The sequence below is a fragment of the Chelonoidis abingdonii genome, chromosome 7 (genome assembly GCF_003597395.2).
Source record: "Chelonoidis abingdonii isolate Lonesome George chromosome 7, CheloAbing_2.0, whole genome shotgun sequence".
In the NCBI taxonomy this organism is placed as follows: Eukaryota; Metazoa; Chordata; order Testudines; family Testudinidae; genus Chelonoidis; species Chelonoidis abingdonii.
Genome location: NC_133775.1, coordinates 32,727,250 through 32,755,226, shown reverse-complemented (window position 1 = coordinate 32,755,226; position 27,977 = coordinate 32,727,250). Strand labels below are relative to the sequence as shown.

General features: G+C 42.8%; 1 protein-coding gene across 1 annotated transcript; it reads right to left on the bottom strand.

The window, feature by feature from the left end:
• Positions 1-1,874: 1,874 nt before the first annotated feature.
• LRRC8C (leucine rich repeat containing 8 VRAC subunit C) lies at positions 1,875-27,662 on the bottom strand. The gene is made up of 3 exons (XM_032784699.2): positions 27,579-27,662; positions 7,319-7,460; positions 1,875-4,322 (listed from the first exon to the last, which is right to left on the bottom strand). Exons 2-3 carry the CDS (start codon positions 7,454-7,456, stop codon positions 2,052-2,054), a joined length of 2,409 nt encoding a protein of 802 aa, XP_032640590.1. The 5' UTR covers positions 7,457-7,460; positions 27,579-27,662; the 3' UTR covers positions 1,875-2,051.
• Between the last annotated feature and the right edge of the window lie 315 nt (positions 27,663-27,977).

Genomic DNA, 27,977 nt, shown 5'->3' with positions numbered 1-27,977 from the left:
ACTTCAGGGAGGGAATGTTTGGGTCTGGGTCTTTTTTGTCTGTCGTTCGGCCGTATCGAGAGGCTGACTTTCTATGGTCCAAGCTATCATGAATTTCTTTCAGTTCAAAAGTTTTGAGTACAAAGATAGCAAAACAAATCAAAAACACATGAACATAATGAAGATAGAAAGAAGCCTCTCATAGCCGAGAGACAGACAAAAGACCCAGACCCAACATTCCCTCCCTGAGTTTTGAAAAAATCCAGTTTCCTGATTGGTCCCCTGGTCAGGTGTTTGGTTCCCTTTGTTAACCCTTTACAGGTGAAAGAAACATTAACCCTTAACTATTTATGACAAAGCCACACAAGCAATACTAACAACAAAGAGCAAATACCCCGACAACCACCTAGTTATTGTTTCACATAACTTAAAAATTAGCAGCCAAGCCTCTGCAGTTTACAAATAGCACGACTGCCCTTTCAAAGGAAGTACTTATTTCTAGTTATCTGCTACCAATTATCCAGTGCCTGCATTGTGATTCAAACATACAGGGGAAGAGGAGACTCCCTGGGAAATTTTGAATTATTTATTAGGCTTAAATTAACTTTTGAACAGCACATAGAATTTAAATGGACAACACCTGCCAGACCTGCCCATGAGAAAGTAAATGGCAGGAGTAGTTGACAAAATAATTTAACATGTATTTAGCTGATAAAATTCCCAACCCGATGCACTATTATGTCAGCCTATTACAGATGATTAAATTGTTTTAAAAAGCAGGCTTCCAATTTTACGATTTTCAATTTAATTACTAGCTGGGAAATTAAAACAAATGTGGCTTTCACCACCAGCCTCTGCTATGCTGAGACTTGACATGTTAATATTAGATTTTCTTTATTTAATCTGGTTTCTGAAAATCTGTAAAGGCTCCTCCACCAAACCTGGTAATAAGCTACCAAGCCCACTGCAGAGCTTCTTAGCTGCTGGAAGCTTTTTTGTTTCTGGTCAAAAGCTTCACAGACCAAAAGGTAACTGCAATGATCCTGAGCCCCAAACAGTTCAGTCATGTGAGATGCCAAACACCCTGTGGGGGGTGGGAGGGGAGGGGACTGAATTCAGTGGAAGTTGAAGACACTCACCACTGTGTAAGAATAGGCCCTTGGTTGGGGGATGGGAGGGAGAGCTCCCTGACTGTGGTATTTCATCTTTACCTTGCAGAATGTAAAGATCTGGGTTGAGATTTTCAAAGCACTGACTTAGTCACATACCTTCTGTTCAAATTAATGGAAGGTGGCAGGCTACATCTCCTGAACTTTTAAAAAAATCTTAAACTTGAATCCTTCCAAGATTGACTCTCCTATACTACTTTGAAAATCTTAGCCTTACTTGTTCAGTTCTGCAGAATAACGACAGCAGATGTGTTCTGTTCAGAATACTGCATGATATGGAGTCTAAGGTTTCTAGAGGGGCATAAGGGAGTTAGGTGTCCATTGACTTTCAATGGAAGTTGTGCACCTAATTTCCTTAGGCCACTTTGACCACTTGAGAGAATATTTGGCACGTGTAGAGTCTCAACAAAAGGATATTTAATCAAGGTCATGTTTTGTGGGGTTCTGGGCACCTTCAACACCGATTGATGAAAACAGGGGTTGAGGCTGCTCAACATCTCACAGAATCAACCCCTAGAATATCAAATCCTAAGGCATTAACAATGGTCCAGCAGATGCTACATTCATCTATTTAAAAAAATATGCAAAATTAAGAAACAGTTAATCTAAGCACTAGCTTTTGCCAGTACAAAATAATTTTTCAGACACTCTTGTTAGCAGGGCAAAATAAACTTTAAAATATTTTTAAACTGTGAAAAAATACAAGTAAATTTTTATTAAAATATATATATATATATATATATTCCTTACTCCACATTTGTTTGTACAGATAGTTTTGTGTTAAAAGGACAAAAGAAAAAATAAAACAAACACATTAATAAAGGCATACTCAGACTATCAAATTATTTATATAGTGTATTTGGTAGAAGCATCTTTCTGTAAAACTGAGTAAAAAGAAGTTAATTATTCAACTTTCATCTGCTCTCTAACATCAGAAGGCAAAGTTTCAAACAAGGTGTCTTCTACAACCAAGCCAGTCCGCTTCAAAGCCCTACACTCACCAAGTTCAGGCGGGAGAATTTCAAAGTGATTGCCTTTAATATCCAAATAGGAGAGGAATACTAAATTACCAATTTTAGGTGAAAGGACTGACAAGTTATTTTTCCCAATCTTGAGAGTCTTAAGTTTTTTGCAAAAGTATAATTCATCTGGCACACTCTCCACTTTGTTACAAGTGATGGAAAAATACTGTAAACTTTGTAGCACTCCTATTTCTGGTGGAATAAATCGTATATCATTGTAAGACAAGTCTAAGTATCTGATTTTGTTGCATAGGAATAGGTGGGATGGAAGAACCTCTATTTTGTTGTGACTAAAGAAAAGACGCTCTAGGCTAGTGAGTTTCTTTATATGTTCTGGGATATATGTTATACTGTTGTACCACAGTTTTAGGATTGTAAGTTTTCTCAGATATTGAAAACTAACTATTTCTTCTATTGATTTGAGGTTGTTTTCCTTTAAATCCAATTCCTGGAGACTGAGAAGGCTAAAAACTGCATGAGGTATGCGCTCCAAATCACAGTGAACCAGCTCCAACTCTGTCAAGTTAACCATTTTCTTCAGGTTATTGAGCATCACTAATTTGGTGCCATCATTATGGATACACATTTTTTGAAGATGACTTGAAACATCAACTACAGATTGTGGGATTTTGGATACGTTGCTTTTAATGCAGAGAATTTTAAGGCTTTTAAGTTCCCGAAAAGACTCAAGCGTAATGTTTTTGGAAATATCATGACTGAGAGAACCAATTAAGTAGAGCTCTTCTAAATTTCTGAGCCCATACATCCATTGTGGAAGCTCCCTGATGTCATCAAACTTGACGCTCAAGATCTTCAGATTTTCCTTCAGAAAAGCCAAGGCAGCACTGTGGATCTTCACAGAACACTGGTACAAAGAGAGCTCTTGGAGATTATCCAACTGTGCAATGGTTGCTGGTATCATAACATTATTAATTATTTCAAGTTTTAAAGACTGCAGCTCTGTAATTTCAAAAACGGTGTCTGGAAGTCCAGAAAGCATGAAGAGCTGCAGTTCTAGCCGGTTATGTGCATTTGTTTGTAGCCTCTGTCTCAATTTATCCGCAGTCCATTCATTGTTTAAGTTCAGCTGTTTCAGCTTGTTTTCACTGACTTCTGACAGGAACACTGCAAATCTCTTTGAATAAAGAGGGTCATATTGATCTATCATGTGAAGCATAAAAGCAAAGTCATTCTTAACATCTGGGATATCATCAATTCCAGTCTCTTGCCGAACATATTCAAAAGAATATTCCTTTAGTGAACGATAGAACAACCAATATAATGTGTAAAGGCATGTTAGTCCATAGATGCTTACAAAGCACAGGTAGCAGAAGGAAAGTTTAGAGAATAGATGTGCCATGGTATGATTACAGGAAAAATTCTTATATCCTGTCATGTCCTGTATGTCAACATTACAGTCTACTGTAAATTGAACTTCTGAAACTAGTGCACTATTGTAAGCAATAATGATAAGGAATTTAATAACTTTAAGTACAGTCTGACGAACATACATAGCATAGAGCAGATCACTTTCTTCAACATGCAGTCGGAATTTCTTCACCTTTTCAAACAATGCTTTTGCCTGTTCTCCTTCTTTTTTATCCAGTGCCCCTGCCGTCCCCTTATCTACGACAAACTTTTCAGGTATCGATTTTAAAGACTGAGTCTTGACCAAAGTGCCTTCTGTGCTAGGCTGGATAGTATTTGACCTGCTTATGTTGTTCTTCCTGTTGTCCTTCTCTTCCGAGTCTTCCCCAGACACTTCAGATAATGCCCTGGTTGTCCAGGGAGAATCAAAACATTTCCCCAGTATGGAAATGAAGTGTTCAATTTTTGAGCTCGATCCAGGGAATTTGAACCAGAAGTTACTACATAGCATGAAGATCAGAGTATGTATAAGGACAAGGTAAGGGAAGTATTTTGCATACCAATGCAGGGCACGTTCATAGCACATTTGGTTTATAAAGCTATACTGCTGAAGGTCTAAATCAGTCTTTAGTCCTTTCATTTCAACAGTGGCAGGAGTAGTGGATGGTTTGGGTGGAGGAAGTGGGGTTGTATTTGGGACTGCATTAGACACATTAGGAATGTGAGTGTGGTTCTGTGAAGGCTGTATTCTTTTTGGAAGGCATATGATCTTGTCTTGCATAACCTGAAACACACAGAAAGATACACTTTCAAATTATGTAGGATAATAGCATCAGCTAAATGTAATTTCTCCTTGACATACTCTATGCTGAGTATTAGTTCAGTGGCTAAGTCCATTATTGTTATTTGTTATGTGCTAATCAAACAATTAATATATATGCTAAAAACTAAATTGTCTGACCTATTTAGTCGTTACCATACTTATAAAAATCTTCCACATGTAAACAAACGTATGAAAGAGTAGCTCTGTCTTTGATTTCATGATCATTGCATGAATTCAGCACTAACCAATCAGATTTAAACCTACCACATATACACATGGGCTTATTCTGCCTGAGTGCCCACACTTCCCATTGACTTCAGCAGGAGCTGAGGGAGCATGCCACCTAGCAGGACTGGACCCCACCCAGGGCCGGCTCTAGCAATTTCGCCGCCCCAAGCACAGCGGTATGCCACCGGGGGCGCTCTGCCGGTCGCAAGTCCCGCGGCTTCGGTGGACCTCCCGCAGGTGTGCCTGCGGATGCTCCACAGGAGCCGCAGGGCCAGCAGACCGTCCGCAGGCAGGCCTGCGGGAGGTCCACTGGAGCTGCCTACCGCCCTCCCGGCAACCAGAAGAGCACCCCCCGCAGCGTGCCGTGCCAAGCACGCGCTTGGCGCGCTGTGGCCTGGAGCCGGCCCTGACCCCACCATTACTTTTTAACTATCTCCAACATGGTAACTGCTGAAACTTAGGCCATGTCTATACTTACCAGTAGCTTGGCGTTGCTACAATCGATGTAGTGGGTGTTGATTTAGCAGGTCTGGTGAAGTCATGCTAAATCACTGGGAGGGTGCTCTCCAATCAATTTGTGTACTCCATCTCCCCAAGAAGGGTAAAATAAGTTGGCGGGAAAGCATCTTCCCATCTACACAGCGCGATGTAGACACCGTCGTAAGTTGACCTAAGCTATGTCGACTTCAATTATGTTATTCACGTAAGTTGGGTCAACTTACTGCGATAGTGTAGACCAGGCTTAGAAAGCTCCTTTAGATACACTGAGCCAGATTCTCAACTCATATAAACTGGTATAAAGCTCCATTGAAGTCAACAGAGTTACCCTGATCAACATTAGTTGAGGATCTGGCCCATTATCTTGAAATTGGGTTTATACATTTGTAATAAACAGGAATGTCAATATTTGTCTGTTTCATTTGAATTGTTTTCACACACTATTTCCCTTGTGGTTTATTCAGTCAAGCAGTTAAGCATGCAAGTGACTGAAACTATGCTTCGTTCATGTCAACAAACACTTGGCTGCTGGCCCAAAAAGGGCCCTCGTGAAGTGGAATTTTTGAATTCATGTATCACATACATACATATCTTCTGTATGCAGCAGAAGATATTTAAAAAATATAATACAAACAAACCTATAACTTACATCCTGCACAATTTGGGACATTTATCATTGAAATTCTGGAGAAATTCCCTGCTGGTGTCAATGAGCAGAGCTCCACTGAAGTCTGCCAGTTTATGACAGCAGAGAATTTGTCCCTTTAACTTCACTTCCTAGGGAATGTAAGTTCCATGTTAGAGGTATTCTTGGATCCAGCAGCGTCAGCTGGATCAAATCCTGCTAAGACAATGTGAATTGGTAAGAAAATGGCATAGGGATTAAACAGGAAATGATGAGGCTTATTTCATATCAGTGACAGGAACACAGGGCCAGATTGTGGCATACTCTATGGGTTTATGCCAGGGGTTCTCAGACTTTTGTACTGGTGACCCCTTTCACACAGGCAACCTCTGATTGTGCCCCCCTATATGCATTAAAAACACTTTTTTATATATTTAACAACATTTTAAATGCTGGAGGCAAAGCAAGGTTTGGGGTGGAGGGTGACAGCTCGCGACCCCCCATGTAATAACCTCGTGACCCCCTGAGGGGTCCCAACCCCCAGTCTGAGAACCCCTGGTTTATGCAGAGGAGAAGCCCCTGCCAAGTCATTATTCCCTGCATAGGTGGGTAGAGCAAAGGCTGTGGGAAGTATACTGCGCCAGGTATAAGCCGAGCATAGGGTAAGTCCTAATTGGAATGGGGAAAAACAGGGAGATAGATTGTGATTTGAAAGGTAGTTCCTGGGTCTGCACAACTGTGCACTGCCTCATACACAAAAAAAAAATCACAATTTAGGTGCCTCCTTCCCCCCCCCCACTTCTTTTTTATTATTAAACTGGACAATTAATGTTTGTGTGTCTAAACTTTGATCTACTCTCAAACCTGTTGGAAAGGTCCTTCAAATTTACAGATGTAAAAACAAAAAATATTCATGACCAAATATCTATATTTTTTTAAATAACAGGTTTTTTTTGTGGAGCCCCCCATACATAGTGCTTTCTGCTCCTCGTCAAATTTTGGCTCTGTAGCAACATTTAACTAACCCAGAAATTAACATGAATTGTTTATGTACCAAGCATCCTCAAAATGTTTTGGCATGGAGGAGGGACAATTATTAATTATGGGTGGTTATGAATAAAATAAGCATATTCATTTCAGCTCTATTCAAAACACAGGGAGAAAAATAAAATCGATGTTTGACAAATGAAAAAGACAAGAATATATTTTTAAGCCCTTAAGAAAGTTGTAAATAATAATGAAAATCAAGAATTTAACTCAACGGTCAGGTTTGCTTTGAAAAATTGGTTTAAAAAAAGGCACAAAATCTCCTCACGCTCCTTCGCCATGACTAAGGATTATTAAAAAACAAATGGGCCAATTCCTCAGCTGGTGCAAACCAACATCATTCCACTGACTTCTGATTTTCAGCAGCTAAGGGTCTGGGCCTTAATATTTTACTCATCTGTTCACACAAATTACTCATCTGCGCCAGCTGGTACTACTCATTGCTGGTAGTGACTACAGCGAAAACAAAACTTGACAATGTTCTTCTAAAGAAGGGTCTGTCTGGCATTTTTTGAACACCCCGACAACATGCTTTTAAGTTATACTTTGTTTAATTTACCTGTAATGTACATCCAAATACACCAATCATCAGCATAGCTACTGAGAGATAGTCCGTAAACACATCCCACCATGGCTTCAGTACTCTGAATGCCGGCTGCTGTTCAGAGAACTGACGAAATTCAGTAACAGGAATCATGTTTCTGAAAGACAGTCAAGAAAAGCTGGTGGTTAGTCATTTCATGCTATCCTCCTCCATTTCATATGACTCATGGAAAAAGATATTTGACTCACTGGGGGGGTGAAGAGGAATGCTATTTTGACCTTCTACAATCATTAGGCATTCTGTGCTTCATGCCCTGCCCTCCCAGTTCCTTGGACCAAAAAATGGGCAAAATAGTCACCTCACAAGCGTGTTGCTGGATTCTTCATTCATAGCCATAATGTGTTTGGAGATCCTTGGATAGAAGGCACTCTAAGCATGAGTTAGATTTACCATATTGTCATCTTAAATCCTTCAGATTTCATACACTGTCAATGAAACCACTATAACTGAAGCATTACTTCACAAAACCATATTAAAAATCAGAGTTATTTATGAGGCAGTGTCTGTATCCATAACTTGCACTGATGCCCAGTTTGTTGCAGTAATGTTGATGGTATATGGCTCTCTTTAAGACTCTCCAGCCAGGAGAGTCCCTTCTGATATCTGTGTGCTTATCTCACAAAAACCCAGCAGAGAAACCAGGGGAAAGTGCTTCTTCAAAAGAGGAAGAGCTGGTGTGAGTGACTAATAGGACAAACCTTCTCTTCACTTTTTTTTCTTTTAGAAACCCGTGGAAAAATCCATCCCTTTAAATTTTATGACCAGCACTTCAGTGGAGCACTGTACTTTAGGTATCCTTTACCTGACAGCATTGCAGTGCCCATAAGTGTCACACAGAGGAAAGACTCTTGAGCAAGAGCTAAAACATGACATAAATTGGCTTTTCTGCAGCACCAGAAGTTGTACTATTTTATGGCCATTGCTAGGAAGATTTCTTCCTTCCTTTTCTTTATTTCCAGCACAAATCTAAATAATTTTGGAATGCTATTGCATCAGATTTTATTTTAAAATTGTTATTTTTCTATCAAACAATCGTAGACAGATACATTCTTTAAAGAATATATAAATACAATTTTAATATATTAGATGCCATTTAGTGATCCTTTTTGAAGCTTTGCTATTTACATGGTTGTCAGCTCAGTCATTGGAAGCTGGCATTTTGCAGACAACAGAAGTACCGCTAGCTCCAAACATTCAAAAATCCCACATATCATGAGACTGGCTTCAAAATCATTTTTTGTTTTGTTCTGATAACAACTTTTGGGGGTGGGGGAGTTGATTATTTTGTGGGGTGTTTTTTGTTTTGGGGGAAGGGAGGTGTTGTGTCTTCTGGCATCAGATCCTGTAAGGGGTTTCATGTTTTCAAGCTTTTCTCCACAACTGTGAGAGGTACAAATTTTTTTGTGAACAAAGTTGAGATTCTCACAGTCTTATGACTTCAGAAGGAAAGCTTTAAGAAAAGCGCCTAATGTCATGAGAGCTAGCAACACACAGCAAGAAGTGCACTGAGTGTAGGAGTAGATGGGATGAGAAATCATTCTGCACTGAAATCTGTGGGAAGCCCGGGTAAATCTGAATTCTGGTTTCTCTGTGTATTTGTAAATAGTTTTGTTTTATCATATCTGTGTTTGATTACTTTACAGGTAGGTAATTGATGAGGAATTTAGATGAAGACATATGCCACTAAAAGGAAATGCTCCTAGGATCGCCTTCCCTTCTCCTCCAGTATCCTGGATAATGAGCATATGAAATGTCAGAACTGCTCAAGAGCATGTGACCACATCACTGTCTAGTCGGTGGTCCACAGACAACGAGGGAAAATTTCCATGAGGAAAGTCTCTCATGCCCTCTATCGCAGGGCCAGCTGTGGAGAAGGATGATGTGAGTCTACCTAAGTGACAATACTAGAACAGTCTGAAAATTTTCAGATGCAATGTTTTTCTGTCAAAAAATGTCATATTGAAGCATTCCATGGGAAACATTAACATTTGGGCTTTTTGTTCTGATTTGGAACAAAAATTTGGAATGTTAGAGTTTCCCACAGAATGGAATTTTTTGTCTAAACCAGCTCTAGATAATACTTAGCCCCATTATTGTTTTACAGTAGAAAGTTTATAGATGGATTACTTTAAAAATAGAAAGAGACCAACTGATCTTTTTAAATCAAGATCTACAGCACCCAAAAATTAGTAACCATTCTTTCAGATTAGAGAACCTCACCAGGGAAGAAAAGCACTCAGAAAAGTATTGATATGAACTGGAAAAAAACGATTATTAAAAAAACTTGTCAGGGGTGAGTCACTCTAGTGTTCAGTTTTGTTGTGACAACTATATCAGAATGCTATTTAAGGCACTGTTCAGCATTCTTTACCCAATATATGGTCCCAATGGTGGATGTGAATGAACTAATGACAGTATACAGTGAATACAAGGAACAGGAATTGAATTGTATGTCCTTTGTCCATAGAGTGGAGACTTTCTACGCTTGATCCTTCTTCTGCAATATTTTGCAAACATGGATATTTGCAAGATTCAGATGGAGATCGGTCACAAAGGTATGGAATATTTGAGCCATTTTCTATCATTCTCTCAAGAAACAATCATTTCTCCCTCTAATGCAGGCTACCTTTGTGGTACTAGAAGTCACAGAAGAGGCCTATAAGAAATTCAAAGGAAGGTATCTGTATTCTCTATTTTACAATGCTGCTGGACCGAATGCACAAAAAGTGGATACATATAACTACCACTTCTTTTACAACAGTAGCTTGCTTTTACACATTACGCTTCTAGCCCTGTTACTATGCAGACTCCTTGGAATTCCATAAGCAGAGGATTCCAAAACTTCAGAAAAACAGACTGCGAGTTTATCTTTTTCAAAGAATTGCTAAATAACTCCTCCAGGACTCCTCCTGCACAAGGACTCTGACCCTAAAGAAGTGTTACATTCAAACCCGTATTTTATTCATAGAGTCATTTCCAATCAGATGCGACAAGGACTTTGCAAACGGAAAAGGTTCAGATTCAATCTATATTCTGCTGACTATTTTAAACAAGTCAAAACAGAGATAGTTTAAAACCAATGCCACATTTCAGGAAAAAGATCAACAAATTAACTACTGGAGTTTCTCTTATGTTATTATTAGAAGGAATTGCAACATTAAAGATTAATTTAAACATTGTGGGTTAGAATTTCAGCTGGTGTCAATCTGTACTGCTCCACTGACTTCAGTTCAGTTGTATCCAGTTACTATTTACAGACACAATACCCAATAGTTTAGGCATAAGCTTTGACCTATATTAATGTTGTTATAATCTGGTTGGAGAATCTCTGAATTCTAAATTCTCTTAATTTTCTTAATTAAAATCATCACTCTCATTCTCTTTTCTCTCGCTTCCCCTACCCCACCTTGCTCTCCAGAAACTTAAAACAGAAAGGGAGGTATGAGCTAGACTATCTGGCATTCTGCTGCTGCAGAGAATTAAAACAAGAAGCCCAAGTTAAACTCTTTTCTGAGAACCAGCCAATGGTGGTCTACAAACAAGGAGGGACAAACAACACAAAACAAGCTGCACTAGCTTGTAAACAATTCAAAATAAAATTTAGGGTTTGCCAGATGGAAACCTGGTGGGAGGGGGGCAATAGGGAAATATATTTTTAATATTTCTAGGGAGGTATTTCAAACAATGGAAAATAAAGGAAATTGAAAACTGATTCCATGAATACGAGGCAATGAGAGGAGATGTGAAAATACAGGCATGCAGAAGAATTTTGGGGAACCCTGAAATTCCACAGCAAAAGAATAGCACAGGGGTTGCAACCTTTCAGAATTGGTGTGCCAAGTCTGCACTTATTCACTTTAACTTAAGGTTTTGCGTGTCAGTAATACATTTTAACGTTTTTTAGAAGGCCTCTCCCTATAAGTCTATATTATGTAACTAAACTATTGTCATATGTAAAGTAAACAAGGTTTTCAAAACGTTTAAGAAGTTTCATTTAAAATTAAATTAAAATGCTGATCTTACGCCACTGGCCCACTCAGCCCGCTGCTGGCCTGGGGTTCCGTTCACCTAGTTCGGCAGCGGACTGAGTGGGGCCCCAGCTGGCAGGAGGCCGGCAGCTAGGACCCCAGACCGGAAGCGGGCTGAATGGGACCAGTGTCCGGGACCCCAGACAACCAGTGGGCTGAGTGGCTCAGCCCGCTGCTGGTCTGGGGTTCTGTCCACCGGCTCCTGCCAGCTGAGGTCCCGGCTGCTGGCCCCACTTAGCCTGCTGTCGGTCTGGGGTCCCAGCCCTGCCCACATAGAGTGGGTATCTACCTTCTCCCTGGTTCAAGCCCATTCTCTTCCTCTGTCTCTGCACTGAGCTGAGAGTGGGGGTGCACTGAGCACAGGGCTGGGCTGAAGGAACAGGCTGGGGTGCAGGGTCTGGCTAGGAGCTAGAATGAGGGAAGGGGCTTAGGGTTGGGGCAGGAGGTTTGGGTGAGACGCGCCTACCTAGGACAGCTCCCATTTGGTGCTCAAGGTGGGGGTGGGAATGTGGGGGGATGCAAGAGTCAGGGCATGGGGGTACAGGAGTCAGAACGGGGGCTGGAGGTGTGTGAGGGGGTGCAAGGGTCAGGACAGAGGGCTGGGGGTGTGTGTGTGTGGAGGGTGCAGGGGTCAGGGCAGAGGGCTGGGTATGTGGAGGGTGGAGGGTTCCTTCATCCAGGCCAGCCGTGGGCGCTGAGTGGGACCGGTGGCAGGACCCCGGCTGGCAAGGGGCCAGCAGCAGGAACCCCAGAGCAGTGGCGGGCTGAGCGTCTCAGCCTGCCCCCGCTCTGGGATTTCGGCTGGCAGCTCCTACCAGCCAGGGTCTCAGCCCGCTGCCAGCCTGGGGTTCCTTCACCCAGGCCGGCAGCAGGCACTCAGTGGGACTGGCAGCAGGACCCTGGCTGGCAAGGGGCCAGCAGCGGGAACCCCAGAGCGGTGGTGGGCTGAGCGGCTCAGCCTGCCGCAGCGTACCATCAAAAATTGGCTCGCGTGCCACCTTTGGCACGCATGCCGTAGGCTGCCAACCCTTGGAATAGCACATGGAAAAGAAGAGGCCAGTGTGGCCTTCTGAAGGAATATGAAGACAAACAAACAGGCATGTGCTGGAAATGGAGATGTGGGGAAGAAGCAAACAAGAGCACTGAGGGCCACATTCTCAGCTGGTATAAATGGGCACAGCAACTTTAACTTCAGTGGAATTTCACCCATTTACATCAGCTGAGAACTTGGCCCACAGAGTCAGTTAATGCTTTCAGGAGCAGATAAGAGCAGCAAAAAGCAGACTGAGTTAATGCAACCTAAAGGAGTTAAGGAGAATAAATAGATGAGGGTGGGGAAGAAGGGAATTGGAGACAAATTAGTCTCATTAATAAATGAGAGAAATTAAATCAGATGATGATTCTAAAATGGCTGCGCCATTGCACTAATCTGCCTGTTTGCAACTGGCCTTCATCAAATTAAGTAAAGAAAAGTGGTATAGACAGTTAGGAAGTAATGAAGCTTCTTGCCAATGCGGCTGAAGAGAAAAGTGAATATATTTTATAGATCAGGAGATCCAGATGACGTGCATTTCAGGATATGAAGGAAATTAAATAATTCAATTCCTGAACCACTGACAGCTCACAGGAATACCTGCAGGGTGCAGCTGCGGAGGGGTGATAACAGCAGAGTAGGTTTTTCCATTCACCAACTATCCCCTTCTGGGGCTGATATCCTCAGGCCCATGACAGAGAGGTAGGTTAGTAGTCTGTAAGAGCTTTACTATATTTTTTCTCCAGTGTGTCTTTGTCAAGTGTCTTGAAAAATACACCTCTACCCTGATATAACGCAACCCGATATAACTCAGGTTCGCATATAACACGGTAAAGCTCTGACACGCTGCTCTGAGCAGGGTGTTAAGGGTGCCGGATGAGGCTGTGGCCGAGGGGTTTAATAAGGGGCAGAGGGTCTCAGGGCAGTCAGGGGCTTCCCCCCACCATAGGCTCTGGGGGGCAGGAGCTGTGGGAGGGCACTTTTGAGGGCCCCACAGTCCCAGAGTGGCCTGGGGGATTAGCGGGGGGCCGGGAGCAACCCGCTCTGCTTCCCTCGCCCCAGCCCCAGCCGTGTCACTCGGGGGAGAGGGATTGGGGTAAGGGATTCCCCTCACACACACTCACCAGCAGCGGCAGAAGTGGAGCAGCCTGGCCCCACCCCACTCCACTCCACCAGCTCCAAGCCACAGCGCTCCACTTCCCGCCACAGATGAGCACAGAGGGCGTCCTTTCCCCAACTTCCGCACACTCACCGGCGGCAGGAAGCGGAACAGCCCAGCTCCAGCCAGCTCCACTCCGCCAGCTCCCAGCCGTGGCACTCCGCTTCCCGCTGGGCAGGTGAGTGCAGGACCTTTCCCCAGTCGCCCCCCAGCAACAGGGCTGGGGCCGGGGCAAGGAAAGTGCAGTGGGCTGGGGCCGTATCGCTCCACTTCCCACTGCAGGTGAGTGCAGGGGGGTATCCTTTCCCCAACCTCCCCGCACTCACTGATGGCGGGAAGCAGAGCGCCATGGCTGGGAGCTGGCGGAGTGCAGCGGACTGGGGCCACGCTGCTCTGCTTCCCGCCGCTGTCAGTGAGTGCCTGTCAGGGGGCAGGGGGGTGGGGTGGATACGGGTTGGAGCAGTCAGGGGACAGAGGGGCTGGGTAGGGGGTGAGATCAAGGAGTGATTAGGGAGCGGCGTCTCTGGAGGGGGCGGTCAGGGAACAAGGAATGGGGGGGCAAAGCAAGTTTGATATAACGCGATGAGATTTTTTGTCTCCCGAGGACCGTGTTTTATCGGGGTAGAGGTGTACTTTATAATTAAAAACAACACACACAAATGCATCTAAAATACAGTCCTGAATTTAAAAGTTGCAGCCAACAATAGTGCAAGTATAGCCTTTGGGTCTAATAACAGGCTACTCTGGTCATTTTTAAAGAGATTCCTTTTGAGTAACATACTTCATTCTATGTAGAATAACTGGTAGTGGGTAAGTACTAACCTTTAAATGCACAAGGGCGTTGGTCAAATGAAACTGCTGTGCATGATTAATTTACCTGTCTCTGCTTTCTAGATGCAATTTAAATAGGCTCTATGACTGGAAAAGCAGATTCAATTAAATATAAAGAATAAACTGGATAGTGTCCCTTTATTTTATCTATTGCAATCTCTCTGGGATAGGGAGCATGTCTCTGTAGATGTCTGTATGGACACTTAACATGTTTTCTTCATGGAACACCCAAAAATAACAAAAAGTTGACACCAAGATGGCTGCTTGTATAGAATTGCTTTTCCCAGGTTCTTTAAGTGCCAAACAAATGTGTTGTGCACAGGTGACATGTAGGAGATGGAAGGATGGAGTTCTCCTTCCCTGTACCAGCAGGTGGATCAACCACTCTGGGAGAATAACTGCAGTCTCCAGGATGTGGCAGAGGCTACTGACTGTTCTGCGCCCCCTAAATGGGAGACTTCAATCAGGGGATTGGTATCATTTGTTGACCTTCTGGTAGGCCCCATCAGTCCCAGCCACCTTCCATGCCATCCTCTATCCTCACTGAACAATGTCCCAAGACTGGATCTCCATACCCAACTTCACTACAGCTTGTCCACTACATGCAGTACAAAATGGAAGCTCCGCTGATTTTTGTTTCTTAAATGACCACCCACAGGGGAACAAGATTTGCCACTCCAAGAATAGTGAGTCTGCCACCCTGCAGAGTTTTTCACTACAGGTCAAGCCCTTGTCTATTTTTATTCTTCCTGTGGAAGAAGATAATCAATTGTGTTACAACACAAGGAGGCAATCATTATTTATCGTGTGTGTTACAGTCAGGGCCTCATTTGTGCTGGATGCAAACATTTAACAAAACAGTTCCTACCCCCAGGAGCTCACTGATGCAACAGAGAGTGAAGAATACAATGGAGAAGGAGAAGAGGGAAGATGAAGATGACAGTAACAGGAAGACAGAGTTGCAGGTATAATTAACTAAGTATACCTTGGAGGCTTGAAAGGTGTGGGATTTCTTAAAATAACCAGCTAGGAGATATAAAATTATTCATTAGCTGGCAATACATTTCTCAGTCATGACACTGCATCAGTATAAGATAGAGAATGAATGCCATCACCTCTTGAGGGTGTGTCACAAGGCTATGGACTTGATCCCGCTACTCTGAAATCAGTGGGAATTTTTTCCATTGACTTAGAGGGGCATAAGGTCAGGCAGGCTCCAGCTGAAGGCAGAACAGCAGCAGAGCTGGGAGTGGATGGTTTGTGCATTAAGACCATTCTGTGATTTTGGGACAGATGGTAACCATGGGGGACTTCACACTATTTCAAGCCAGGAGATCCACTGATGGCAGAAAGTGCTGGGCTAGGCAAAAGTAGCTCTCTTTGCTGGCTTAAATATACTGTTTGTGTTAGTATGAATTATGAAGTGTCTTTTGGGAAAACTGCTGCAAGCAGGTCTCTGGGCTGGTTCCCATACACAAATTATGGAACATTCATCTTCATTAAAATGGCAGAGAGCAATGCATATTTAACATACAGGCTGTGGCAATTATAAGCAGCAATGAACCTGTGGCCTGGTAGCTGGGGGCTGAGAGAGTCCTTGTATTGGATGAGTGCTGGTTACACCTGAGTATTACCTCACATAAAACAGTACACTGCACACTTCTGAAGTTGGAGCACTTTGTCACAGACGGTAAACATTTGTTACTCTGAGTAATATTTCAGTGCCGCTGTCAAGGGGTACTGTAATGTCTTTGGCCTTTGGCAAGGCACCATGCTAAGGAAACAAGCTAAACTGTTTAACGACAGAGGGCCCAATTCTGCAGTTCTGAGCAGATAAATCTTCCCATTAATTTTTTTTGTCTGCACAGAGACTACAGGATTCAGCTCTTTGGCCAGCTAGGGCGGATAAGACTAAATTATGGCCACAGTTCTGCAGCCAGATCCGCATGGGTGTGCCTGGGGTGCTGGTTAGACAAAAGTCACTGCACCCATGTGGAGCCCCACTGATTACAGCCAAGTTTTCCTAGACTGAACTGCAGCAGAATAAGCAGGGCTGGCACTACCATTTATTGAGGTTGTCCAACACTTCCCATTTTAAGACCTTGTTTCAGTTTGTCATAACTTTGCTGAACTGTTTGGCCTGAAATTTTGCATGCGGAGTGTCTGTCTCAGTCTGAAATAGTTGCTGTTTTTTAACAGAAGAAAAAATGTAGCCAATATGATTCCACCATTTCTGAAAACAAGGTTAGAGAAAAATACATTTTTCCCATATTAAAAAGTTCTTGAGACTTTTTCTTTGAAAGGCTTTGAAGCAGGGACTTGAAATTTGGTAGGACCCGGTGTTTGTATCAGGGATGAACCTTTTGCTGTCCATGCAAAAATCTGCCAAATTTGGCCAAGTTATAAACCTTTGAAAAAATGCAGTTCAAACATGCTCAGTGGAGACTTCTTTGATTTAGTAGCTAGAAATAACGGAAGATTCCACCCTCACTGAGCATGCTTGAGCCTCTCACCGCTTCTAGTGCTGATCAGACTGTGAATGCACCATGCCCGCAGAGTGATTGAACATGCTCCATCCCCTCACATCTCCTGTGTGGGACTGGACAGTGCGCATGTGCCATGGCTGCAGAGTTACTGAGTATGCCCCAACCCCAAGCTAGAGGGGCTCAGAAGGAATTTCTCTGTCATTGGTGCTCCCAGCTACTCCAGGCTGGGCACTGTAACTGACAGTAGGGAGCCATCCTCTCCTGTGCTCTCAATGAACCCCGGCCCCTGCTGGCACCCAGTCAGTATTCTGGAGGATGCCATGGGATTTGAATGTAGAGGGAACAAAGGACAGACCAGGGGAGGGAAAGGAATACATTGGGACAAGGAGTCTGATAAGCATGGAACTGGGGGAAAAAAACTGGGAGTTGGAGGCAGGAGACTGGTACTGGTTGGGCGAGCTAAAAATAGTACATGATCACATAATTGATGAGTCTATCATTATTCATATGCACAAAAGGGGTGAATTAAGGATGCACAGGCAACCTTAACTTTGGCGCTTCCTAACATTTGAGTGCTTGACTTTATCATCTTAACAATGTTCTTTTAAGTGTGTGTGTGTGTGTGTGTGTGTGTGTGTGTGTGTGTGTGTGTGTGTGTAAAATAATAAATAGGTCTTGGCTTGACTTGTCTTTTTTGGCATCATGTTACGATACATTCGTGTCGTGCCCCGAGCACAGTGGATACTAATCCTGACTGTGTGTCTTGGTTGGTCCTCTGTATACCACACAAATAACAAGAAGTAAATAAAATAAAACTTTACCTACTAACTTTTCCTATCTTTGAACATTTGAGAGGGAACAACACTAGGAATGATAGCCTCCCTGTAAGCTTGGCAAGCCACAACTATTGCTAGGAGACTGAAATACTGCACACTGAATACAGATTCATTTTTGAAGCTCTGACTTTTTCCAGCTCTTCTTTTTGGTGAGCTACCTATGTCGTTGATCATACCAAGAATTTCTACAGAAAAACATCAATTATTTGGAGCAGAATACAAACAAGTGTTGCTACTGCTCAGTAATAACTCAATTTAAGAACATGACAAGGACTGTAACAATACATTTAAAGATCCATTTACGTCAGGGCAAACTTTGTGCTTTGAGGCCCACATCGGGGTTGCAATAACTGTAAGGAGGGCCAGATCATGGAAGGCTGTGCTCTCCCAATGACCCTGCCCCTGCCCTGTCACACTCCCTCTCCTAACCCCCGACACATTCAACACCCCCCTGCTCTTGTCCCCTGAACCGCCCCCTCTTGGGACCCGTCCCCTAACCACCCCCCTTGGGGCCCCACTCCCTATTCAACCCCGACTGCTCCCTATCCCTGACTGCCCCGACCCTATCCACATCCCTGCCCCTGACAGCCCCCGGGATCCATGCCAATCCACGCCCCCCGCAACTCCAACCCAATCCAACCTCCCCTGCTCCCTGTCGCCCCTGGGACCTCGTGGCCCCTATCCAATCCCTGCTCCCCCCCCCTTACCATGCCCATCAGAGAGCAGAAGTCACAGCATTGCTGCCTGGGCTGGAGCCAGCCACGATCCTACGCTGACCGGTAGAAGCAGAAGCAGGCCACGTAGCACCAGTGGCACAGCAAGCTGTAGCTGCAGGGACGGTGTGACAGTAAGAGGGAGGGGCCCAGGGTAACCTCCCGGCGGAAGCTCAAGGGCCGGGGCACGACAGTCCATGGCGGTAGTTTGCCCAACTCTATTGTCTCTAGCAGCATTTTTCAGGTTCTACATGTTTACTGTGTTTAAACACATTTTAAAACAAAATAGTCGAAATTCATTTCTTGGGTGATGGGCTGATCAACAAATATTGGCCTACATGAAGTGAGACGAATGGAGTAAGAGTAGGAGTCCAAGCCCCAGTCTGTCACTAGCTCATACTGCATGATCTCAGGTAAGCCAACTTCTCTCTAGATCTTCAGTTTTCCCATCTTTAAAATGGGCACAATAAGGCTTACTAACCTTGTAAAGTTTGACAGGATGGTGGGATGAACAGTACTGTTCCAGTGTATATTTATTTTCTCTCGTTCTTCTAGAAAGAATCCGAATAGAGCTAGTAGTGACTGAAAATTTTCTCTATGGCTTTGTGAATTGCTCATTTTGATACATCAAAGAACAAATATCAGAGGGGTAGCCGTGTTAGTCTGAATCTGTAAAAGCAGCAGAGAATCCTGTGGCACCTTATAGACTAACAGACGTTTTGGATCATGACCTTTCGTGGGTGAATACCCACTTCGTCAGATGAATGTAGTGGAAATTCTCAGGACAGGTTATATATATGCTAGCAAGCAAGCAAGCGATAACGAGGTTAGTTCAATCAGGGAGGATGAGGCCCTGTTCTAGCAGTTGAGGTGTGAAAACCAAGGGAGAGAAACTGGTTCTGTATTGGCAAGCCATCCACAGTCTTTGTCAACCCTGAGCTGATGGTGTCAATTTGCAGATGAATTGAAGCTCAGCAAGTATCAGAGGGGTAGCCGTGTTAGTCTGGATCTGTCTGACGAAGTGGGTCATCACCCACGAAAGGCTCACGCTCCAAAACGTCTGTTAGTCTATAAGGGCCACAGGATTCTCTGCTGCTTTGAAGCTCAGCAGTTTCTCTTTGAAGTCTGTCCTGAAGTTTTTTTGTTGGCAGTATGGCCACTCTTAAGGTTGCTATCAGTGGCCAGGGAGGTTAACGTGCTCTCCTACAGGTTTTGTATATTGCATTCCTAATATCTGATTTGTGCCATTTTATCCTTTTCCGTAGAGACTGTCCGAGTTGGCCGATGTACATACAGCAAGGGGCATTGCTGGCATATGATGGCGTATATTACATTGGTTGGGCGGTGCAGATGAATGAACCGGTGATGGTTCGTGGCTGATCTGGTTAGGTCTTTGATGGTGTCGCAGGTGTAGATATGTGGGAGAGTTGGCATCGGGGTTTGTTGCATGGATTGGTTCCTGAGCTAGAGTTACTATGGTGCAGTGTGCAGTTGCTGGTGATCAAGATATCAGTGCAAATCAGATATTAGGAAGGCAATATACAAAAACCTGTAGGAAGAGCACTTCAACCTCCCTGACCACACTATAGCAGGCCTTAAGGTGGCCATCTGCCAACAAAAAAACATCAGGACCAGACTTCAAAGAGAAACGCTGAGCTTCAATTCATCTGCAAATTGACACCATCAGCTCAGGTGAACAAAGACTGTGAATGGCTTGCCAACTACAGAACCAGTTTTCCTCCCTTGGTTTCACACCTCAACTGCTAGAACCAGGGCTACCCTCCCTGATTGAACTAACCTCGTATCTCTAGCTGCTTGTAGCATATATATAACACCTGCCCCTGGGTAAATTTCCACTACATTCATCTGACGAAGTGGGTATTCACCCACGAAAGCTCATGATCCAAAACGTCTGTTAGTCAATAAGGTGCCACAGGATTCTCTGCTGCTTTCACAAAGAACAAAAATCCTCCACATCATAATTAGTACTAGTTGGCCTTCTGTGGAGGGACAACATTGAATTGTTCTATAGAATGGATTATTCTCTCACCTTGAAACATGACCCTGCAGGTCAGGGTTCAGACAAAAAATCGCACCTGATCCTACCATCTTTACATGGACAATGTTCATCATTGATTTTAATGGGCGTTTTCCTTAGATAAGGGCTGCAGGATGAGGCTTATACACTGTTCCGTGGGCTATGCCTGTCCAGTGCAGAAACAGGACTTTTGTCTCCATGACTATAATTCAGCACATTCCCACACATACAGCATTTAAAAAGAGCCTCCATCATTTTCCAGTAAAACTCTTGAGTTCCATGATCCCAGTTTCTAGGATCCCCAGGGCAAGGACTGGGGCCAAGACTTTTATATGCGACTAGTGATTTTGTGGCACTTGAGACACTTTAAAGGGTGGTAGATTTTCAGGATGTGCTGAACACTCACCTGAAAATCGTAGCTCTATTGAAATCATGGAGAGTTTTGCTATCAACTTCAGTGGAGCCAGGCTTTCACCTCAGGTGTCTCCAGCTAGGAACCCACATTCACTAGTCACTTTTGAAAATCATGCCCTGTGTCATTCTGCAGACACATGGCACTATGTGCAGATGTTGGAAAACAATTATAGGCACGACACATACCAAATACAGAGGAGGAAGTGCAAGAAATGTTTCTTGTTCTATTTTAACTGTTTGTGACATCATCAACTGCTGCAGAAGAAACTCAGAGAACTAACTTCAAGACTCAACAGATGAACTCAGTTTCTCTTTGACTTCTATGCTGTGTTTTAACATGTACGTAGCAGCAATTTTAGCCTACATACAAGTGTATCTATTGCTGCTGAGTTAGTAGCCCAAAAATATTCTTGTTGGGTTTTTTAATACATAAAAGCCATAATACCTTTTCATGTGAGTAGCAAACACTTACATGCTCAACTGCTCTCTCAACTTTATTGGATTATGGAAACACACATAGGGCTGGACCATGCACCTCAAAACCTCACTGAGATCAATGAGAGTTGTGCATGCACAAGTTATGCAGGACTGAGGAAAGACTACTATTTCTCTAAATATGTTTAATTAAAATCCCCAATTTTTCTGTCCCAAAAGAGATTGCTTCAAAAGTCATATACAGCATTATGCAGTTTTGGGAATAACACTCTTATCTTAACAGGGTTAACCTCTTTTAAGCTTAGAACTCTGCTCACAGAGCAGCAAAATGCTCTTTACATGATTAAAAAAACCAACTATTAGATCAAACTCAAACACTGAGTAAGAAGAAATTATTCAAAGTGATATTTTAAGACATCCTAAAATCTGACAGACTGATTCAGAGAAGCAAAAGTTTTGCCAGGTTCTTCGGAAATTGTTATTTAACATATTCAGATAGCACACACAGAGGAATAATCCTCAATTTTAGAGGATACAAGCATTGTAAAAAATAGTACAATTAATTGATTAGAAATATGCAGGGGCCATAGCTTAATACTAATATTCATTATCCATAAATGTGAAGGTGCATAAACAAATTTTACTGACGTAATTAAACATTAAAATCAACCATGACCTGCTCAGGAAACATAAAATATCTAAAGAGATCCATTCTGAGTCTCCAGCAGTTCTATCATCTGCAATGTTAAAGACCACACTGTAGTGGAGCCAAAGCAAATTAAAGAAGTGTCTGCTTGCATGATTTATGCCTTTTTCATATAAAGGATCTTTTCTTCTATCCCTTGCATGTGGTACAAGGGGACTTTTTAAAGTTTGCAGTATTCTTATAAAACATTAATCCCAATACACCTGGATAAACAGACATATTTTCAGCCCGAAATGAATATTACACATTTTTCTCCTTAGTGTAAAAATCTTCCCACTAGAGACCACATATGTAGGACAGATCAATAATAGAAGCATAGCCCATTTTATACTAATGGTATCATTTCTGACTGGGCAATAGGAAAGGCTAGTTTATACAACTTTCAAACTTTAGAACTGATATAGTCTACACCAGGGGTGGCCAACCTGAGCTTGAGAAGGAGCAAGAATTTACCAACATACATTGCCAAAGAGCCACAGTAATACATCAGCTCTCGCCCCAGCCCCCAGCACCTCCGCCCACTGACACAACCCCGCTGATCAGCACCTCCTGATTAGCTGTTTCCTGGCATTCAGGAAGCTGGGGGGTGAAGAGGGGGAGGAACCAGCGCACGGCAGGCTCAAGGGACAGGGTGGGAAGGGGTGGAATGGGGGCAAGGCCTGTGGCAGAGCCAGGGGTTGAGCAATGAGCACCCCCTGGCACATTGGAAAGTTGGCACCTGTAGCTCCAAGCCCCCGAGTCGGTGCCTATATAAGGAGCCGCACATTAACTTCTGAAGAGCTGCATATGGCTCTGGAGCCACAGGTTGGTCACCTTGATCTACATACATTAATAAAAAAAGATAGAAATGCTGTTTTTTAGGCACTCGGTCCAGATAATCTCCTTATTTCAAAGTCCTGTTCTGAATTAATAGAAAAAGAAATGTTAACAGCTACTGTATATTGATAACTACTAACATTAAAGTGGATTCTTACAGGTCATAAAGCTCAAAGGTTTGAAGGATCCAGAAAAACAGATCTGAGTCTGAACTCTTTATAGGACTCTTTCAGCTCATCGAGCCTGGTCTACGCTTACAATTTAGGTCAACATAGGTACAGTGCTCAGGATGTGAAAAATCCACCTAGCCCCCACTGTAGCCGGAGCTAGGTCGACAGAAGATGAATGCTTTTATCAATCTAGCTACCATAGCTTGGGGGCATGAAGCTCCTACAGTGACAGAAAAGCTCCTTCCGTTGCTGTGGGCTGCATTTGCATTACAGAGTTATACCCACATAGCTATGCCACTATAATCCCCATATCTACAGACTTGGCCTCAGTGTCCAGCCATGCCCTTCTGAGGACAGATTAGAGTTTTCTTAACCAAAAGAAGTCTTTTGTTATACCACAAAACACAGAAAGTTAACTCCTAGTAGTCAAGCTTAAATTTTGCAAGATAAAAGCTTTAGTTGTCTGGAATTCTGATCATGATAACAGCAGGTGTAGTAGGTTTCACAAAAAGGTGTTTAAAATGTGTTTCCTCTGTTCTAGTTTCAAGTGTGCATGAAAAGTATTTATCAACAGTTCTATGGCACAATGCAAGAGGAGGGTGCCATTCATCAAAAAGTCATCAAGATTGACTGACCAATTAGAGGACTTGCCTAACAACTGTCTCTCTTCAGCTGACAAACAGAAGGTACATTTCTTACAGTTCAGTATCTACTTTGTTATTGCATTTCAACATGAAACATGGGCACTCCAGTGTGACATACCTGGTATGATACAAAGAGCAGCACTTGACTCTTGGTTTGCTGCATTTAGCAGTTATGTTCAGAGCATGCACGTGGTCAGTCCAGATCAGATGCTAAATCTCCAAAGGGACTTGGGGTATGTCTACATGGAAACAGTATCGTGGTGCATAGTCACTTTACAGCAATATAAGGTTCTCTTCTGTTGCGGTAGTAAATCTACCTCCCCGAGAGGTGGTAACTAGGTTGATGGAAGAATTCTTTGGTCAACCTAGTAATTTCTACGTTGAGGCTTAGCTCAGCTTAATTATATTGCACAGGGTATGACATTTTTCACAGCTGAGTGATGTAGTTAAGCCGACCTAACTTTGTAGTGCCTTAGGCATCGCAATGCCTAACTTTTAGGTGACTTGCCACCAGTGGAATCCACAACCCCAGTGTAGACATACAGGCTCCCTATAGAATGCATGGGGAGAGATAGGCACTTAAGATTAGGATTCACAAAAACCAACACACTGAGTAGGGGAGCAACCTCAGCTAACCAGAGGAAATGCCAGGGAGAGAGACGTGGACTAAGTGCCCATGCTCCAAAGGAGTGAGGTGCCTAAATCTGGGCTGGATTTAGGTGCCTATCTGTGCCTGGGGTTTTCAGCTGTGCGCCCTCTCCTGGAGTTAGCCATCTAAGCTGTGGTTTGCAAGAAACAGAGGAGGCGGTGCTGGTGTCCTCCCTTATAACTTTTAGCCCAATGAGATGTGGGAGACCCAGGTTCAAGTCCCCTCCTCTACCTGATGTGGCGAAGGGATCTGAACTTAGGTCTCCCCCATCAGAAGAGAACCCTAACCATTGGGCCCTGGGATATTCTGGGAAGACCACTCTCTGTGGTCCCTGTTTAAGTTGTTCTACTGTGTATAAATAATTAAATATGCACAGAGCCAAAGAGTGTGAGAACAACTCTACAACCCTGTGATTAAGGCACTCACCTGGGAGGTGAGAGACCCAGGTTCAGTCCCTCTGCTCCACTGCAAATTTAATTACCACCTACTCCTTCACAAGCCATTGTGTGTGAGGTTAGGTTTGCTCTGAGAATGCCGCCCAGATCAGGCCCCGCAGACAAGATAGGTAGAGGAACACCTAGTTTGAGCATGTGGTTTGGCACTTTTATATAAGAATATAGTAGAGAGAAACCAATTCAGAGTGTCTACTGGACAAGTTTAAAGAAGCTTCCTTTGGCAGAGAACAACAGTGGTAACAATGCCTGGCCTACCCTGGGAGTGAATGATCCCACTAACTGAGTTATGTCTGAAGGTACAGCAGGTACAAACTGCATGCTCAGAGCCCAAAAGAGTGAAGCAAGCAAGCCTCATATCTTGTCATTTTTAGGGGAGAAAAAACCTGATAAATCCACACCATCAATGGTATTCAGAGGTCCCAATTCACTGTGCCATGAGTTTCCAAATAGTGTGATATCACAAGATCAAGACAGAGAGGTTAAGGATAAACTGCAGAGAGAAGCTTCCAGTGCACCAAAAGTTTCCGTGGAATCTTTTTGAGATGGAAAATGGTTTCTCAAGTACACTGAGATTTTCACGAAAAAAAATCTCTTTCCATTGACAATTTTGGGGGTTTCTTAGAAAACCTGAAAAGCAAACATTTTTCAGATTTCAGAAAGTGAAAAAATGTTTGGTTTTCAGGTTTAAGAAACCCAAAAAAAAGTTTAAAAAATTTTTTTGAATTAAAAAAAAAAAAAAATCAGGTTCATCAAAATTTTTAGCAGAGAACGAAAAAAGAAAAAACAAACAAACCCTCTCCAGACCAGCTCTAGAATTAAATACAACACAGCTCCTACGATTGTGAATTGCTCTGACGAATTACCTCTTTCATTTCCCTTCACATTCAGAGGTGTTTGGTTGGGAAGCATATTTCTTCTAGTAAAGGAAGGCCAAGTTTCGCTGCCTCTGAAGTAATGCAGTGTTGTTCTAAGGTCACTGCTCAAAGAAAGGCAAGATTCTGCATCTCCAGTAGTGTGACACTTTCTGACCAATGTGATCACAAGACAGTATAATGTTACCTATTGACCATCCAGCCACCTGAGTTTTGTTTAACTTTCTCACGTCTCCACCCAACACACACATTTACTACAAAAATATATCCACTAATATGGGCATTCATTTTAAAAAGTGATGAGGGATTTTGGATGCCTCCATAGTTGGGAGCCCAGCTTGATGCACACTAAAGGGGCCTGATTTCCAGAAAGTGCTGAGCACACAACTAAGTACCTTTGTGATGAAACTCAGATGGATTCTTCTGATTACCTCTATTGGGAACCAGGATGCGCTGGTCACAAATACTATATGGACAGAGTAATCAGATTTTTAGGGTTGGGAACCAAAAGTGTACATCTGAAACCAATTCACAGGACAAAAGTAAACAATACCATAAAAACTAAAACTGCATATGAGCTGTTCAGTGGCTACCTTTAAACACTCAGATATTGGAGAACAAAGCAAAAACTTCAGCAAACTTTAACAGAATCAGAGTAAGACTGGAAAAGGAAATGATTCAGACACCACAGGTGCTCAGTACAAGGCCTTTATGCTTCAGTGGTGACAATTCAGTCATGTTTACACATAAGCAAGTTGCTATTAGTTTAAAAATCATAATAGGGCCAAATTCTGTGACATGCTCAGCATCCTCCATTCCTCTTTAAGGTCCAACCCTGCACCACAGAAGTGAAAGGGAGTTTTCAGCAGATGCAGACCATTAAGTGGGAATGAGGAGTGCTGGACTTTTAACTACAAGGATTAAGCCCAAAAATGAAATTAAAATACATAGATTTTTTAGTTGAGTTTTATTACACTTGAATAGCACACATTTTCTCTTTAGCTTTGTTCGCAATTTCCACCCCTAACCGTTCACATCTATTTTTTTTAAAAAGAGCTTCTCTTTCTTAGCATACTCCATAGTATCCTCAAAACCTAAGTGATCTATACAAGCAAAGGTTTACATATATTTCTAATGATGCTATTCCAAATATTATGTTTGATATCTAACGTAAATTTTGTAAGAGAATACAAAACAAATCTATAATCTGTTTGTGAGATAAAAATTATTATAAGGTATATTTGGCAGATTTTCATAAGCTCATTTTCCTTGGTCAGCTCTGTCTGGTTAACTGGATAAATTACATTTCATTTATAATGAACAAAACCAGCCATCACATTATAGCATAGCAAAACTATTTTAAATTGATCTCAAAATCAGAGTCATTTTAATTTTTGACAAAAATCAGAGCCATGCGTTCGTGAGCCTTTAACTATATTTTCCTCTTCAGTCATCCCTTTCCATTATGCTGGGACCTTACTGCTAATTACCAAACCACACATATAACAAATAAGAGCTAGAAATACAATAGCCTCACAACAGGAGCTAGAAATACACATTTTGAAATTTCTGATATAAAATATTCTACTAGTCTGAGCTCAGACCTTCTGAAGGGCTAATCAAATCCATCACTTATACACCCCTTTTCAGAGACTCCTGATTAGCTTGGAGCACATAAAAAGGACTGGAATAATCCTTGTTTACAGGATTTCTGTCCACGTCTCTGTAAAGTGACATACGGAAAGCACCGTGGATGGCTTGCATATTCAAGGATTTCCCTTATTTGTCCCCCCAACAAATATAAACAAAAACTGGTTAACTCAACTAATCCATTTGAATCGCGATTATTTTATCTTTCAGCTACTGAGACTTCTTTTACCTGAATTATTCGCAAACCAGAAAAACGGGAACAAGAAAACATGTCACTTACACTAGAAGCTGTTGCTGTTTTCCTTTGCTGTATCGCTACTCCTCAGGGCTGCTTCTACCATGGTAACTCAAGCCTATTGTTTCTAAACAGAAAACCAAATGTCCAGAATTGCTACAGGTTTCAGCGCTGGGAGTTCCTCTGTTGTCACCTACACTGGCTTTATGTTGATGGCAACCCTAAAACGTACCGTGTCAGCAGAGGAAATTCTGAGATTCCAGATAAAGTTTTGCTCTCACAGTGCTACAGAAGACACCGGGGGGGACGGGGGGGGCGGTGTGCGGAGATGGACTGTGCACAATGAAATATCGAAACGTTCGCGGTTTAAAGCAGCTCTTCAGTGATGGGTGCAGGTAGGGGGGGAAGAGGAGAGTCCCCTGCATTCACCGACTTCCTGGGCTC